This window comes from Chanos chanos, chromosome 12 (assembly GCF_902362185.1).
Source record: "Chanos chanos chromosome 12, fChaCha1.1, whole genome shotgun sequence".
Lineage (NCBI taxonomy): Eukaryota > Metazoa > Chordata > Actinopteri > Gonorynchiformes > Chanidae > Chanos > Chanos chanos.
This window is the reverse complement of record NC_044506.1, coordinates 4652259-4669758: the sequence shown is the minus strand read 5'-3', so window position 1 is coordinate 4669758 and position 17500 is coordinate 4652259. Positions and strand designations below refer to the sequence as shown.

Below are 17500 nucleotides of genomic sequence, written 5' to 3'. Positions count from 1 at the left end.
ATTTATCTGAGGACGCAGGACGATATGTTCTGGTGCATTTATGAAGGTTTGTGGAGGTCAGAAGGTCACAGCCTGGAAGTGTTACCTTTTTCATTAGTTTGTTAGATGATGTTGAAGCAGAAAGCCTGTCATCAGGCGGTCGCTCCTTTAGAGTGGAGTTAGCCACGAATTCCGCTGGGCTCCCCTGTAAACCACATTTAGCTTTTTGTTCATGTAATGCATCTGAATTTTTGTTCTGTTTTTGTTTTGGTTTTTTTTTGTTTTGTTTTTTTAATTGTCTTTTTTTCTTCATCGTTTTTATTGTACAAAGTCACATAATAAACTTGTGATGATACCTTTTCTGTTGTTTGTATTGAAAGTTATTGTTTTCGTTTTAATCTTTTTTTTCTGTCTTTTTGGCACACAAAAGGGATATTTCTCTCTCTCTCTCTCTCTCTCTCTCTCTCTCTCACACACACACACACACACACACACACACACACACACACACACACACACACACACACACACACGTCTATGCACTGTATTTAGGAGCCACTGATTTTGGTGACTTGTGTGAATGAGTTTGAGTTTGTACGGGTGCGTGTGTCTGATTTTTATAGCGCGATCGTGTGTACGAGTATAAAGAATGTGCACAAGGTGCTGTGGAGTGTGCCTTCGCTGTTGGACTGTCTGTGTTTGTACAGATTGTTCAGCGGGTGTCTGTTGAAAATGGTTCACATTAATGTAAGGTCTTGTATTCAAAGAATGCAGGTAGACCACTTCTGTCAGAAGCTGTATTTTAAATCGCCAGCAGAGGGCAGTGTTCATTGCAAACAGCGGTTGTGCCTCAGTAAACCGAAGTTCAATAAACTCTACATTAGCAGTGTGCGCCACAGAAGTCTGCATCAAACGCAGAAAGTATTTTAAGAATTATTCTAAGAATACCGCACACATCGGGGAGCCACGTCAATACCAGACTAATTTTTATTTGCATCGTTCTCACATGGATGTTCCTGTATTGAGGAAAGTACGGACCTGTGGTTAGTTTAATGGATTCATCTTTTAACTCGCACACTTCCCTCCAGCCAAATAAAGAAGTTACAATCCGCTTTCATCTGACATCACAAAAAAGAGTATCTAACCAAAATGATGTGACTAACAGTATGGGGGGGGGGGGGGGGGGGGGGGGGTAATTATTTGTTTTAGTCATGACAGCTTCTTTATTTTTCCCCCCTCTGTTCCTCTTTTTTCTTTTCTTTTTTTTAAAATTTGATTTCAAAAGGGAAGAGCCCTTTTGGACTTCTCTGTAAACAGAAATAAAGAGGAGAAAAACACGCACGCACACACAAGTCTACTCAACTCCCTTCCCTTATGCCCCCTTTTCCTCGGCAGGTAACCTGATTTTCCGCTCTTCTCTCTGATTGGTGTGCTGCCCTCCCTGGTCATCAAGTTAGAGCGCGGTTTGACCAATCAGAGTTGACCTGCTTTGTGTAGCGTTGACTGAGCATATGAGTGGTTTGAGGCTTCGGCTAGGTTAAATATTGGATGTTGTTCGACGGACTTTATCTACATCTTTGACACAGAAAACGCTGATGGTGGTTTCACCATTAAAACTAAACTTCAAAGTGGAAACTTTGTTAGTTCACTGCTCTTACGCAAAGATGATTCTATTTTGGTGACTTAGTACCAGAAAACAAGGAAATTTTTTTAAATATTTAAAAACATATGGCAAACGTGTTTGTAGCTATATTTGGCCTAAAAGTTGTTTCTGTTGTCATTAAAATATCTGTCCAGTTACATCACTCAGGTACCCACCTCAGTTTTTAGCTTTTTATCAAGGCCTCTGCTAGTGGAAAAAAAAAGCACCAAAAGAAAGATGATTTTCTTAAGGGGGTCTTAGTGAGCATGTTTTTAATGTTTAGAATGTCTGTAACTAGATGAAGTTAACCAAATCAAATCCTGACAAATCTTATTCTTAAGCAATCTGCTCAGAGCTATTTGACATACCTTACACCTCAGTTTTGTGTGCATTGTTTGAGATGCATTAATATGCAAGATTTCACTGTTTAACTTTTTTTTCCCCCCAATAAAACAACAAAAACTAGGCACTGTTAAATCAATACAAAGAAAAAAAACTGTTATACTTTATAAACACTGGAAACTGTTAAGTAGTTTGATGTTTTATTCATTAGATGTTGACAGTGGAAGGTTAGAGAGATGAGAGGGGACAGGAAGCATGAAGATGAATGTGATTGGCAGGTTTTGGATCATTCTTGACCGATCATTCACACAGACATTCTGGTTAACGTAGCATTGACCGATCATTCACACAGACATTCTGGTTAACGTAGCATTGCCAAATCCAATGAAATCAGTAGATAAGGGTCAAATCCTGTTTAAGAGCGTCTCGTGTCATCAAATACAAACTTGTGCTTTGCCGCTACGGCGCTCTTTGTCACAAAACCGAGAAGATTTTGGAACGAGAATCAAGTTATGCAAAGGGGCTATGACTCTTGCCCTCTTGTTTTTGCAATGCTTGGGTACAGAGTCAATCATCACTGACAGCGCTAGCATCGTTTTCATCTTCAACCAACCGGCTGACGTCTCAGACGTCCGAAGCTTAAACTGTACCGACAGACTTTTCCCAACTCTGGTTAGATAAGGTCAAAGCTAAAATAGTCGGCTTATTTCAAACAGTATCTGAATGGGAATAGGCTGGTATGTCTGATGACATGAGGGGTTTTGACGGTAAATATCTGTGTCATGTGGTTAAAGCATTTTAAAGTGAAAGCGATTCGCCTATTTGTGTGGTGTGGTGTGGTGTGGTTTTTTTTTTGGGGGGGGGGGGGGGGGGGTGGTATCATGTTATACAGAGGGGTGAAGGGCTCTTCAGGACAGTGAAGATTTAGTCTGTTCCACTTTTTCCATGACAACGCCATGGTAACAGGCTGGCTCCAAACTGTCAGCCGGTGCACAGCAGGACCAGCAGGACTGTGAAGACTCTAAAGTTCAGGTCCCAATGACGCACACGGTAAATAAAATCTTAGCTTAACGAATCTTTTTTTTTTTTTTTTCAAACCTATTTCTTCTGATTTAGTTTTGTGCAATAAGATACTATTATCAGAACTTCATTCTGGAACTGAGAGAAAGAAAATGAGTTCATAATGACATCTGTCATAATGTTCACCAGAGTAGGGCTAACAGTAAAAATAAATAAATAAATAAATAAAACAAAACTGTGTGCTTGAAAATGGTACTGTTTTTCAGTGTATGACTGTTGGATTTTAAATAAATAAATAAATGCTTTCTCTCTCACATTCAGATGCCATTCAAATACATCCCCTACATATATTCCACCCTGTTTTGGCACTTCTGCTCACTCATGAGAACATTCTAGAACCTTTGCTTTGGACTTTGGAATGCTTTGGCCTCTCTGTGTCTAAGTAGGGACAGTCAGAATGCCTAATGCTGTCTGTCGTCTGTCAGTAGTTCCTCGCCTCTCTAGGGAACCTCCGCACTGTGGCCCCCTAAAACTCTGTTACATAACCTGCATAGCCTTCCACGCCTCTCTGTTGTCCAGAGCGGGGCGTCTCTGACATCTCTAGGGTGCTCTGCCAAATCCCACCCCCCACCCCCCCCCCAACCAGATCCTGCTCCACTGGCCTGCCTGTCTCACTAAGGCTGTTTAATTACCTGTTTTACAATGACCTCATTCATTCTGCTGAGTCTCCAATCATAAAATGCAAAAACACAGGAGAAACTGATTAGTCGTGAAATTTACTCTATTGGTGACTATTGTTGAGTCTCAGAATTTAGTCTCTCTCTCTTGCTATGTTGTCCAACTTTTAAGTATTGGACTCTATAGAATTCAGACACAAGCCCCACACACACACACACACACACACACATACACACCAACATGCATTGCAACATGCATTTGTGCCACCCAAAGCCAAGGACTTGGAGGACTCAGGGTACAGTCTGCATTGTGTGAGTTTCTAATACCTGTGGTTTCATACCATGGACACTATCCTTTTGTGAAGCAGAAATCCTGTCACACCACTCGGTGACCGGCTTGTTTTTAGTTCTCTTAACTCTATCTGTCACTCTCTCTTTCTGTGACTCGATTAAGTACATGCCCGAATGCACACACACCCCAAAACTGAGATGAGGATGTGAGCTTAACCCTGCTATGCCAATACTCTCTCTCTCTCTTCTCCCTCTTCTCCAATTATGTTTATTGTTTCCTTTTTTGTCATATGTATCAGCAAAGGTGGTGTCATACGGTCTACACAGGGGAAAATTAATGCTTTGCCAGTTTTCTGAGAGTAACATTTTCCTGTAGATGTGAAATGTTTTATGGGATCTGTGAGGAGATGAGATGAATGGAGAGGATGATTCATTTCAGCATGTTCCACAAATTACCTATGGGGTTTCCCACGGCGGGGGCCAAGGGATGCCGAGCAGCAGTGAGACGTCAGAGCCTTCTGGGTTCAGTCACTGAGATTTCTGCAGACTGGCCTGCCCGCCACGTGAAGGATTAGACTTGAATATGGATCCAGCAGAGCAGAGCCAGGTCATCACACTCATATCGCTTTCTCACATCTTCACTTTAATCTTCTCAGTTAGGCGTTCCCTCGTACCGATTCGCAGATGCCGAATCCAATATTTACAAACCACCCTCACTCTCTCTCTCTCTCTCTCTCTCTCTCTCTCTCTCTTTCTCAAGATGCGGGTTTTATTTGAGCATGTTTTGTGCTGAAGCTTTTTTTTTTTTTTTTTTTTAAATCACCGGTTTGGATATTTGGCAACGCCTGACGCTGTGATGCCTTTACCCTTCCTCTGCAGTGCATAAGAGGAAGGGTCAGGCTTAGGTGTGGATGTCCTGACTTTGAGTGGCGGATGACGCAACCCTACTTCTAAACAAAGAGGCGTGATAAAAGCTCCTAGAGTACCTGACGTGACTTTACTTTTCCAACGACACAGAGAAACCGACAGTCCCCTTTCCCCTCTGCTATTTCCTTAATTCCCTGGATACTTATTGGAAAGGAAGAGAAGGGAATGAAAGGAAAGGGGGGGGGGGGGTCAGGTAGTTTTAATTCTGACAGATTGAGCAGGCGTGGGAATAGGAATTAACAGAGATGTGGAGTGATAAATGTAGACTTTAGGCGGTAATCCCGACGTGAATTTGTGCGATGTTAGTATGTGTTTGAGCAAGAAAGGGTACAAACTCGCAGCAGTCAACACCACGCGCCTGAACCAGCCACTTACACACTGTCAGTCACTACTTCTGCCTCAGATTTGAATTCTAACTTCGCAGTATTTTTGATGTCTATATGTAATTATCATTTTTCACATGATCGTTAATATTCCAGTGGTGATGTTTTTCAGAGGGTCATTTGGCATACGGAGGAAGCGAATATGTTTCATTTTAGTTGTAAAAACATATAACAAGGATGTCCTCTTGTCCAGTGGGCAAGTCTTCAACTATCATTCATTGAAATTCTTGAAAAAAAAAGGCGAGAGAAAAAAAATCAAAGGATACTGCAAATTCAGAAACTCGAGTTCACAACAAAGCAAAGACATTAATCACTTAGCACAACAATGCTTATTCAAATCAAATGCTAATCGCGGTAATCAAACGGACAGTATGGTAATTGCATTAGCAGTGTACAGACGTGGCCTCGGTGAACCTCGTTACGTAAACCGCGTCGTCCTCTCAGGCTCCCTTTCTTTCTGGACCATTCACACCGTAATTAAAAAGGACCGGTCGGAACCAAAGCCTATTTAGATCTGGTTTGTCTAAAAGAACTGCGGGACAACGAGGGCAAATTTGCATATGCTTATAACACATGCATTCTTCTGCCTCACAGCAGACGACCGTCGTTCGTGGAGAGAGCTGTGACATGGCAAATCTGATTAATGATTCATAGTTTGAGCATTAAGTAATGTGGAGATGGCAAACATTGAACCGCGACCGGTCTATGAGGTTTGCCGCTGCTCGTGTCATGTTCTGTGGAACTGCCGAGAACATTCTTTCTCACTTTCTCACATGTTATTTCAGCCAGTAATTAATTCCAAATCTGTGGAGGTTACTGCGAGTTTGGACGAATAGTTCTAAGTTGCGTAAGGATGGCACTAAAACATGTTTTCATATGTACTCATCTGTCCTGGATAACCACAGTGGATATACACATGTGTAAAAAGGATGCATGGGACAGGGGAACAGAAAAAGTTGGAGTCAACGTTTAACTAAAATGGCACTTCTGCTTTCAGAAGAAACTAGCGCAGAGATGACTGTGCATGTGCGATGACGCACGGCATGTGTAGATTATGACACTGATTTTTAGTGACGCTTTGGAGGAACCCCTTACTCTTGTTTTACGACAGCTTCCAGGGCAAAACATATTTGGCTTAAAGAAAAAGCTTTTTATCCGTCGGTGAAGTAATATTAAATTCAGTACATCTCTATGAACTATTTATTTATAGCTAATGGTTTAAGTAATATTCCAATGCAGTCCTTCATAATGAGACAGAAAACAGAGCTACATTTTAACCATATGATTAAACCCGTCGCTGTGGAATTTAAGGAGACTGTCATTTAACAGTTCGAGATATTAAACACACATAAACACACACACACACACACACACACACATTTAATGAAAGAAAAAAAGGAAAAAATGTATTAAAGAAAAAAAATTACTTCGTGCAGAGCGGATTATCTAAACATTTTGACCCGATAGCCTAATTACCAAGGCAACAGGACCACGCCCCCTTGCCACGGCAATGTCACTGCCTGACGTTTGATCCTAGCAGCAGTGCCGCACCACAGGGCTAGTCTGCTCTCATATACCGACAAGACAGTACGGCCGAAACCTCAGAGCAGCGGACCGACAGCAACAGACGTCGCACCTCGAAGGCATTCTTGCACAAGCTCGTGGGGACGTAAAACCACAGGAAGTCAAGACAGTGATCATGTGAGATCGAACTGCTTTTTTGGACGAATGCGAGCCTCTCTGACAGTCCTTGCGCACAAGACTATCGTCGGTGATTTGATAGCGGTATCACGTTTTCATTTGTCTTTGCATGTCGGGCATGCATCCAGGGGAGAGCCGATCAATCCCTGTTCTTTTCCGAACTGCGCGCGTGTAGTGCCTTTAGTGTCGGCTGTGTCGTCAGGTCCCGAGCACAGAACTCAGAGATGGGAGGCAATTTAGGCTGCCACCGGTCTATTCCAAAGGACCCGACGGATTTGTGTCACAGTAAACGCAAGTTTAGCGCCGCATGCAACTTCAGCAATATTATGGTGAACCAGGAGCGGTTAAATATCAACACAGCTACCGAAGAAGAACTTATGACTCTGCCCGGTGTGAATCGCACGGTTGCGCAGAACATTGTGGAGTACCGTGAGTGTATCGGAGGATTCAAGAAAGTGGAGGATCTCGCTTTAGTCAGCGGTGTAGGTGCCACCAAACTAGAGGTTATTAAATTAGAAATATGCGTCTCCAACAAGAATGGGTCGTCTCAACACTCCCCGTCCTCTCTGCGCAAAGATCACGAGCACCTCGCGTGCACCGGTATGAACATCAACACTGCTACACCTGCTCAACTCATGAGCCTGCGTGGAATCACCGAGAGAATTGCCAAGAACATAGTGGACTACCGCACCGTAAACGGTCCGTTCAAGAGTATCGAAGACCTGGTTAAAGTCCACCAAATCAATTCATCGCTTCTGGACAAAATTCGATTTCAAGTGTTTGTGGAGCGCTCAAGGACGCCATCAACTAACACGAACGGTGGTCTGACTTGCACCACAAAGTCACAGCCGAGTCCAACGTCATTTAGCCTACGGAGCGATGATCTTGAGTTGCCTCTAGGTGGGCCAACGCAGCTCATCTCCATCCGACCGGTTGTTGAGCCCCCAACGGGCATGCGAGATGGCAAACCGGTGGTCCGAGTGGGCACGTGGAACCTGCAATGCTGCTCCAGCGACAAAGCCAACAACCCCGGTGTTAGAGAGGTCGTTTGCATGACGCTTTTAGAAAATGAGTGAGTTAACACGTTGTTACTTTGTTGTTTGTTTGTTTGTTTATTTTTTACAGTGTACACTGGGTGATTGGTGTCACAGACATTGATTTCTCGTAAGACGCCGACAGGACAAAATTCTTATTTCAAGTCTAATTTCAAGTTCCTCATTTTGGGGGAAAAAACCCCATATTGATTTATTCATACATTTCCTTTCTTTTTGTTACCTGTGCAGGTTTACCTCATTAAAAAGATTACTTACTGTAAAAAAAAAAAAAAAATCATCCCAAGTTGCAGAACCCGTATCTGACAGTTTCGGGGACACGAGGGGTAGAAAGGCCAACCTGTCATTTTGGTTTCAGAGAAACTTCCCTGTCACATGAGAATCATATCGACCTGCTGTGGTCTGTTAAATATTTAAATATTACTTGATGCACGTTTCCCAGTGATCTGAGCAGCGTGAGTAGCAGGTAGCGTGTTTGTTATAGCAGGACAGCACTGGTGGGAGGGTGTAGTGTCGACAGCTTGGTGACTGTCCCGTTATCAGACTTTTGCACGAGCCACGCGTCTGTTTAACTATTGAACTTAGTTATTTATGACCTAGAAACACGAGTGTTTGTCTGCATGTGCTTTATGGTCTCGACCATGGTCACACCTAAACACACACACACACACACACACACACACATACACACACACATACACACACAAGTTTCACTTGTTTGGATGCAGTGGGTTACATATACACCAGTATGGTGTGTCAGAGCTTAAACGCTCCCTCTCACTTCTCACAGAAAAAGAAAGAACAGCAAGGTGACAAGTGACAGCAGGCTTAGTTAAGCGTAGGTTACATTCACCGTGTGCTGGTAAAACACATGACTGACTCCAGCGTAGCATCTGTGTCCATACCATATGATCACATTCACATATTCATCAGCCACGCAAGATTAGCTGATACTATCTCTGCTGCAGCGCGTATGCAAGATTAGCTGATACAATCTCTGCTGCAGCGCGTTTGTGGAGTTATCTCATAACAAAAGCATTCAGAACATTTACGAGGAGAAGAACAAAAACAAAAATATTGATAAACAAGCATGACTTGCACTATCCTGGTCATTGTCTGCCTCAGGCTCGCAGGACGTTTACCGTCAGCGTGTAAGAGAATTCTGTTTTTGTTCGTTTTGGGAACATAGCAGTACAAACAGAGACAACAGGGCATTGTGTGGTAATAAGAGTGATATTGGGGTATTTTCAACTTTCCTGAATCGAAATTGTCTCTGAATGTGGAACACATGTGTTGTCTGGTTCAAACTCTTGAGTTTTCTCCTGAGTCAAGCACATCCTTTTTCTACATAAAATAACAGACACATGGGTCTCTGTCTGAGAGAGTCTTTCAGATTCATCATTTTCTCGTCTCCTGTTTGCTTAGTTCAGACACTGCCGTCCAGCCCTGCTGGCAGGAGCCGAAGTGTTTGTTTGTGTCTTTATGTCTGCGTGTGAGTGAAAGAGAACAACAAGAAAGAGACACATAAGCAAAGAATTGTGAATAACAGGGAGAGGGAGAGAGAGAGAGAGAGAGGGAGAGAGAGAGAGAGGGGGAGAGAGACAGACAGACATAGGGTAGGAGGGCTAGCTTGTTGTCAGAGCTCACCTACAACCTGATCATGCTGCCTGTGTGTGTGTGTGTGTGGTGAGAGAGAGGGAGAGAGAGAGAAAGAGAGAGAGGGAGAGATAGATAGATAGAGAGAAAGAGAAACTGACGGCAGGGAGAGTCACTGGAGGTCAATGAACTTCTTTAGGCTTCAGCTCCCGCTGTTCCTGAGTCAGCAGGCAGAGAGACAGTCAGCAGGCAGAGAGACAGTCAGCAGGCAGAGAGACAGTCAGCAGTCCCCCCCAGTCTCAGACTCAATCTGGCCTTGCTGACACAAACCACAATCTCCATCCTTTGCTTTACAACACAGTCAAATTCACAAACGGCACTGCGGTTTAACGCAGACTTTGGCTGCAGATGAGATAGAGAATTACAGTCAAATCTATGATGAAGCACACAGACACACAAAGATTCAATAATAATAATAATAATGATGATAATAATAAAGCCGACCTGACTACAGATCTCAGGTCAGGCGCTAAAGGCCGTAAGGGTGCGAGCCAGATGAGTTGTGACATTGTGAGGTTGTTTATAATCCTCTGACAGACGTGAATCCACCCCGCCCTCCACAGCCACAGCGGGGGGAAGGAGGAAGGAGCCTTCTGACGGCCTGTGATGAGGTAACTCTAGTTCAGTCTCAGAGAAGGAAAGGAGTGGTTATGCCTCAGCTTGCCCTGTAGTAACCCTGTCCGTATACACACACACACACACACACACGCACACACAGACACACACACACAAGCAAGTGTGACTCAGTGTAATATCTCAGCGAGCTTCGACTCACAGGATCGAAAACCAACAGAAATTTACATCCAGCACATGATATGTTTCAATTTCAAACTGTTCCTGTTTTTTTTTTGTTTTGTTTTGTTTAAATGGCCATTTCATGCAAGGCCGTAAACTGTATGTATGTGAAGAAAAGCATATTCATATCTATAGCGGATTGAGTTTTTTTTTTTTTTTTTTTTTTTATCGTGCATGGTGTGAGAGGGAGAGGAATCAGATCAGTATTGTTTAAACTGAAGGAGAGGGGCTGTGCGTGCTGTGTGAGTCCAGTGTTTTCGCGGCAGTTTGAGGAAACAGTTGTACACAGCTAGACATTACAATATCGGCCATTTAAGTTGCGAAACGGTTTCCCCTCTGTGTGGTACTGTCAATAACTCAAGGGTTTTACAAACAGCTGTGAACAGTCGGAATTCAGAGAATCTGTTTATGAACTTTTGCGCCGATGAACGACGGTTAGCGTTTGACAAATTCCGTGTCATAAATTTTACAGCGTGGATTGTTTCCACATTTTGGTCCGAGTCTCTGCCATCTTGCGTTGAAATGAGAGGCAAGTCCGTACAAAACTGGCAAACAATGTCCCACATTGCAAGGGGTGGCAGAGGTAGCTCTGGGTGAAAAGTGTGTGTGTCTGTGTGTCTGTGCATGTGTGTGTCTGTGTGTGTGTGTTTCTGTCTGTGTGTGTGTGTGTGTGTCTATGCATGACCTTTCACCTCTCTGACATGCTCTTGATGGGCTGCATGTGTTGTTTTTGAGAGAGAGAGAGAGAGAGGGAGAGGGAGAGAGAGAAAGAGAGAGAGGGAGAGAGAGAGAAAGAGAGAGAGTGAGAGAGAGAGCGATAGAGAGAGAGAGGCAGAAAGGGAGAGGTGGGGGGGGGGGAGTGAGGTAAAGCAGAGTTCTCTCACTGACTCGCTTAGATTGACCATTTAGGCTTTGATTAGTTTTTAGATGGATTAAAAAACAGATGCAGTAGCCAGATAAAGAAACAGTGTTCTTTTGTTCAGTTGTATTCTCCATGTAATGGAGGACAATGACATACACTCTAAAATGTCTGACAGTGAGATTGGATTGAGTGAGAGATCTAAAGCCTAATTTAATTAACCTAATCTCCTCAAAGTCTTAATTTATTCACACAGATTATTGTTAAATGACAAAAATTATTGAGTGCCAAGGGAGGTTGTGTGTGTGTGAGTGTGTGTGTGAGTGTGTGCCTGCGTGTGTGTGTGAGTGTGTGTGTGTGTGTGTGATACATTTGCGTGTCTAACCGGTCCTCTTGGGGCGGAGGGTTGATGGGACAGTTGGTGTCTGTGTTGACACTAGAGGATAGTGTGGACAGTAATGTGATAATGAGTGGTGTCTGGTGCGATGAGAGGACAAACTCTGCACAGACAGGGTAGCTGATGAAATGTAATGCTACCAAGTGGACCAATTTAAAGCTTTTAGTCTGACTCACTCTGTCTCTCTACCTGTCTCTCTACCTGTCTCTCTCTATTCTTCTGTTACAATGTCTTCACTCTTATTCTCCATGTGTTTTTAACTGTGTTCCCCATCGGCTATATCCGATTACGTCAGATTAGATTAGATTAGATTGCTATGCTGTAGGTTAGGAATAGGACGGATTGTTGAATTGAACACAATCTGCTTAATTCCCATTGAAGCTTCTCTTCATGTGAGGAATGATCTTATCAGAGAACACAAATGAGGAGAGACAGAAAACATTTTTCCCCCTCCAATGGATAGAAACAGGAGCAGAATATCAAAACAAACAAACAAACAACAAAAAAGACAAACAATTGTTTATTATGGTCTCTCTCTGGCTAAAGACACTGAAACACACACACACACACAAACATACACAAAAATACACAAAACATTTTGAGTTTTGAAAGTGAGGTAATGATTGAAGTTTCTTTAGCACTGTAGTGAAAGTCTACACCCCAGTGTGCATGTGTGTGTGTGAACATTAGTGAGTGTGCATACGTGTATGTCTTTGTGTGTGTGTGGGTGTGCACCTGTTTGTGCGTGTGTGTGTGTGTGTGTGTATGTTGTGTGGATGTGACTGTGCGTTTGTGTATGTGCTAATGAATGAAGCTGTGTAACGGTGATGAGAGCTGACACTGCCTGTTTGCTGGGTAAACTTTTTGGGGGTTTTTTCTTTTTTCTTTTTTTTTCTGCTCCCGTGGAAAAATCCACTGGCACAGCGTTTTTTTGGACGGACAGTTAGAGCAAGCTGGCATTACCCAGCATGCCCTGCTTCTGCCAACTCCAGGACACATGCCATTAGCCCTGAGCATGCCACGCAACACTTATAACCAGTCAGAAACGAGAACAGCCCCAAACCAGTTTGCGCAAACCACTCCTTACTAGTGCATTAATATCTCTTAAACCAGTGTGCAATGGTGCAGCCCATCCTCTGAAACCAATCCAGATTATTACATCAACAACACTGAAACCAGTGTGGCCTTCCCAACCACACCAGATTTGCTACACAAAACACTGAGTGAAACCAGTCCAGATTCCTATACTGGACTGAAGTTTGCACTGGTTTCAAAAGAACCTCGTCAGTCCTCATTCGGTTATATCGAGTCATTAAATTGCTCAGGACGCATAGAGAGAATATTTTAAGGGTGATATGGTCTGTGCTGTCTTCTCACCGGCCCGCCTAGACAATATTTAATTTGACTTGCTAAACCTGTTAGAACTGGATACCTCCCAATGTGGAAAATTCTATGCAAGAATATCAAACTATTGTGTGATGTGTATGCATATGAATATGTGCAGGAGTGTCTCTCTGAGTGTGTGTGTGTGTGTGAGAGAGAGAGAGAGAGAGAGAGAGAGAGAGAGAGAGTCTGTGTGTTTTCTGTTGCATGATGACATGCTGTTTAATGCAGATTTTTACCTCCTATATGACGTGATGAAAACCAGAGATCTGGTGCCTTCACATCTCATTGGCTAATGTAGATTCACATCACTATGTCTGATTCTGTCAGTAACGCTGGCTCCCGCAAGCTGTGAGTTCAGGGTTGGAGCTTCTTTTTTTTTCTGGTTGGTTTTTTGTTGACTCACTGGGTTCATTTGAGGTCTGCTGACAGTAGAGACTGATGTATTAAGGATAGTGTATGTATTCAGTAAAGGTTGTTTTGTTTTGTTTTTTTGTTGTTGGACATTGCTTTGAGTCCTGACTGTTTAATCAGGTAAGTGAAGTGGTGATTTAATGAATTGGTTGGGGACTGATGTCGTTATTAATGTGCAAGTTTAAGGTCCGGACTCTCGCTGATCTGGGATCAGCTCATTTGGCTTTAGTAATTAAGCCCCTGTGTTAGTTTTAGATGTGTTTTGGGGTCAGTGGTGGGTGAGGTGATGTTCTGTCTGTGTTGTATCTGGGTTTGAGTAAAGTTAAAACAGGTCCTGTTTATTCCTAGAGTCTCTCATGGGAGGTGTATGTGAGAGAAAGTGGATCAACACACACACACACACACACACACACACACACACACACACACACACACACACACACACACACACAGACACAGTGATCACACCTATTGAGAAGAGAATGGGGTGTTGACACTGGCATCTGGCATGTTTGTTCTCTAAACAGGATCTATGCAATCAGCAGTGGCATTGGGGACATAAATGAAGAGATGGTGAAATCTCTTTCTCTCTCTTTCTCTTTCTCTCTCTCTCTCTCTCTCTCTCTCTGTCTCTCTCTCTCTCTCTCTCTCTCTCTCTCTCTCTCTCTCTCTCTCTCTCTCTCACACACACACACACACACACACACACACACACACACACACATACACACAGTGCACAACCGCACAGAACAACCTACTAAACATCCCAGTCAACCCTCTGATTTGTGTTTGTGGGATCAGAGTATTGAATGGACGCTCTGTGTTATTAGGAGAGAAGTACCAATAGTAAGCATAACAAAGAATAAAGACGACATTTACACCCGTTGGATGAGTCAGTATTCAAATATGAGCATTCAGGCAACAGACCTTTCTCATGGGAAAGTCTCGTGCAATCGTGTTTTCTCTCCTGGCTATGCGCTTTGTGTTTGTTGCAAGTTTTTTTTTTTTTTATGGTCGGGCACTCAGAACCTGTCTGGTTGATGTTTTTTTTCCTTTTTTGGACTTTAACCTAGCTCCCCTTTTACCTGGACAATCAGGCTTTTCCCAGAGAAACAAACGCATTCCCTCCTCAGCTGTTTGCCATCACTCTTATTTATTTCCTAAATAAAATCTATTTGCCATTTCCTCCTTTTTATCTCCTCTCCGCAGAATACGACAATACACAGGACTCTGTCAGAGCCATCTAAGAACGTTCTGGTAGCATATTCCCGTTATCCCCTGCCCCTCTCTGTCCGTTCAGTGGCTGGAATTCGGATCGATTTCACCGTCTGCTGGTGAATATTCATTAGCCGTCGTCGGCCAGACCCCCTAAAGGGCGGGAGGGACGGCGCGGTGCGTTGTCCGTGCGGTGAACACGGCAGCTTTCTGCTGACGGTGTCAAAAAGTCCTCCCCCCCCCCCCCCCCCCCCCCCCCCCCCCCCAACCGTCGAGTGCTAATCCTCAAGCCCTTCATTTCATCAGCAAGGGCAATGTTATTACAGCATCACTACAGAACCCAATGCCCCTGGTTGGTTTGATAAGGACTTTGTGTGTGTGTGTGTGTGTGTGTGTGTGTGTGTGTCAGGAATAACGATTCAGCTCTGTACCACCATGCTGGAATTCTGAACCACTGTGAAGTTTTCTATTAGTGACCCTCCCCAAACTTGGCACGTCATGTCCTCTCTTGAGGTTTGAGGATAACAAGTCAAAACGGCTTCTGGTCTGATTTAATTCCGCTTTTTGAAGACTCTGCTTAAATGGATCCTTAAAAACTCTCCGGAGAAGAGCAGTTCCCAGCATGTGGGAAACCTCAAACTATCACTCGATATCTTGGATCTCTCATAAAATCTGTGCTGTGGTGGATATTTTAACCATCCAAATTCTTTTGTATATGTGATGTAGATTTGTTGAAAACGCACACGCGCGCACACACACGTGGTTTTGTCCTCTTTTGCGCTCCTCACTTTTCGGCCCTCAGATAATAGAGACGGTAGGCAAAAGGCTGGATGTAGGTAATCTAATTCTTTGATTGCCAGATATGCGCTTCCTGTTTTTTTTTTTCCGCCCTCGCTCTCACCGCCGAGACCTCGAGCGGACGAGAGGCATCGCCGCCGCCCACGGAACGCTTGCCGCGTGACGTCTGATGGCCAGGTCTCCTTTCACAGCTTTTAATGTCCACCTGTTGTCTGGTTTTAATTAGCGTCTGATTGGTTCCTCCGGCGACAGGGAACCCAGCCGAACCACAGAGTAGCGTAGTAACAACACCGTGAATGAATTAAAAGCAGATTAAAGAAAAAAAAAGAAAGGTGCTCTTTTGAAGGTGCTTCATTGATGCTAATTGTGTCCTGACCCTGAAGATGTCAGTGTTGCGGGAATATTTTGAATGAATGGTTATGTAACTTGATTAATTTTTCTTTTTTTAGGTCGTCTGTGGGTAGAGGTCATTATTCCTTTGACAGCTTTACAGCTGATGCTTTAGTGCTGACGTACTGATGACTTGTACTGGATGGTGTGTGTGTGTATGGGTGTTTGTGTGTGTGTGTGTAGGTGTACATGTGTATGGGTGTTTGTGTGTACACGCATTCATATGCAAGCTTTTCATTTTGAAACAGCCTTCTACCGGTCAGTTTGACCTTTGTGTGTGTGTGTGCGCGTGTGTGTGTGTGTGTGTGTGTGTGTGAAGGTGTACACGTGTATGGGTGTTTGTGTGCACGCACATTCATGTGTAAGCCTTTGATTTTGAAACAGCCTTCGACCGGTCAGTTTGACCTTTGTTTGTGTGTGTGTGTGTGTGTGTGTGTGCGCGTGCGTGCGTGCATGTGTGTGTTTAGCATATCTGCTTGTCTTAGATATCAGAATGGTTCAAAAGGCAGCGTTACCTCACTTAGTGTGTGCTCGCATGTGTGTGTGTGTGTGTGTGTGTGTGTGCGTTTCTTTCAGCTGTTACACAGGAGAGTGCTCCTTGACCAACACCGCTGTGGTGAAATCTTGGCCAGCTTTCCTTCTAGACTTTACTCAGGCCTCTCCACAAAACAGAGTCAGTTATCTAAACAGGACAGTACTCACACCAATGAAGGTCAATGAAGGATGTGATTTTGACTTATTTCCAGTCTAAGTGGGAGTGATACGGACATGCTTTGGTTTTCTTGCTTTTTATGTGTCATGATTTCTTTATTTTAGTAGCAGTGGCATGTGTGTGTGTGTGTGCGCGCGTCTGTTTGTGTCTGTGTATATGTTTGATTTTTATTACCCAACAAAGACCTGCGGTTTGTTCCTTTTATTGTCTTAAGTACTGACCCAGGAAGTAAAAAGCATGGTCACTGTGGCTCTTATAAATATTGATAAAGGTCTCTGTGAAGAATCCTCTTGGACTTTCCTGTGATTTGCCCTCTTCTCGGAATTCTTGGAGCTTGGAACCGTGACTGACACTTAGTGTGTGTGTGTTAACTAATGCGGAATTACCCTGCGGGAAATGATTTCCCAGAATTGACTGGGTTTTGCTCACTGTGCCCATAGAGTTGTTGTGTGTAAACAGTGCTTCAAACATTCGTCTGCTCTTTTCGTTTCTGGATTTTTTTGGTTTTTTTCCTTCAGCTTCCCACAGTTACAAGTTGGGTTCGGTTTAATGGGACTTTGGAACATTCGAACATTCACAGCTGTGTTTTGTATCTCAAATCTCTCTCGTTCTCTCTCTTTCTTTCTGCAGTATCAAACTACTAGCGGTTCAGGACTTGGCAGACACGGAGGCTCTGGACAAGGTAAGGTTCCCTTCTTCTGCCCATATTTAACGAAAAACAGCAACACTGGCTGAGTGAGCCCGTGTGACACAGACCCAGAACTATGCAGAGTTCTGGATTAGTGACAACATCATCAACCTGAATACTGTTCCCTTCCTCCCTTACGCTGACACTACAACATGGACATGGGCCACAACAACCACCCC

At 43.6% G+C, this 17500-nt stretch overlaps 1 protein-coding gene across 1 annotated transcript in view; it reads left to right on the top strand.

Moving 5' to 3' along the window:
- The first annotated feature begins 6818 nt into the window (after positions 1-6818).
- Positions 6819-17500, top strand: part of eepd1 (endonuclease/exonuclease/phosphatase family domain containing 1) — a 22074-nt gene continuing 11392 nt past the window's right edge. The window contains exons 1-2 of the mRNA XM_030789068.1: positions 6819-8034; positions 17264-17315. Of these exons, the coding sequence (XP_030644928.1) occupies positions 7187-8034; positions 17264-17315 (900 nt within the window). The 5' untranslated portion in view covers positions 6819-7186. The remainder of the gene's footprint in view (positions 8035-17263; positions 17316-17500) is intronic.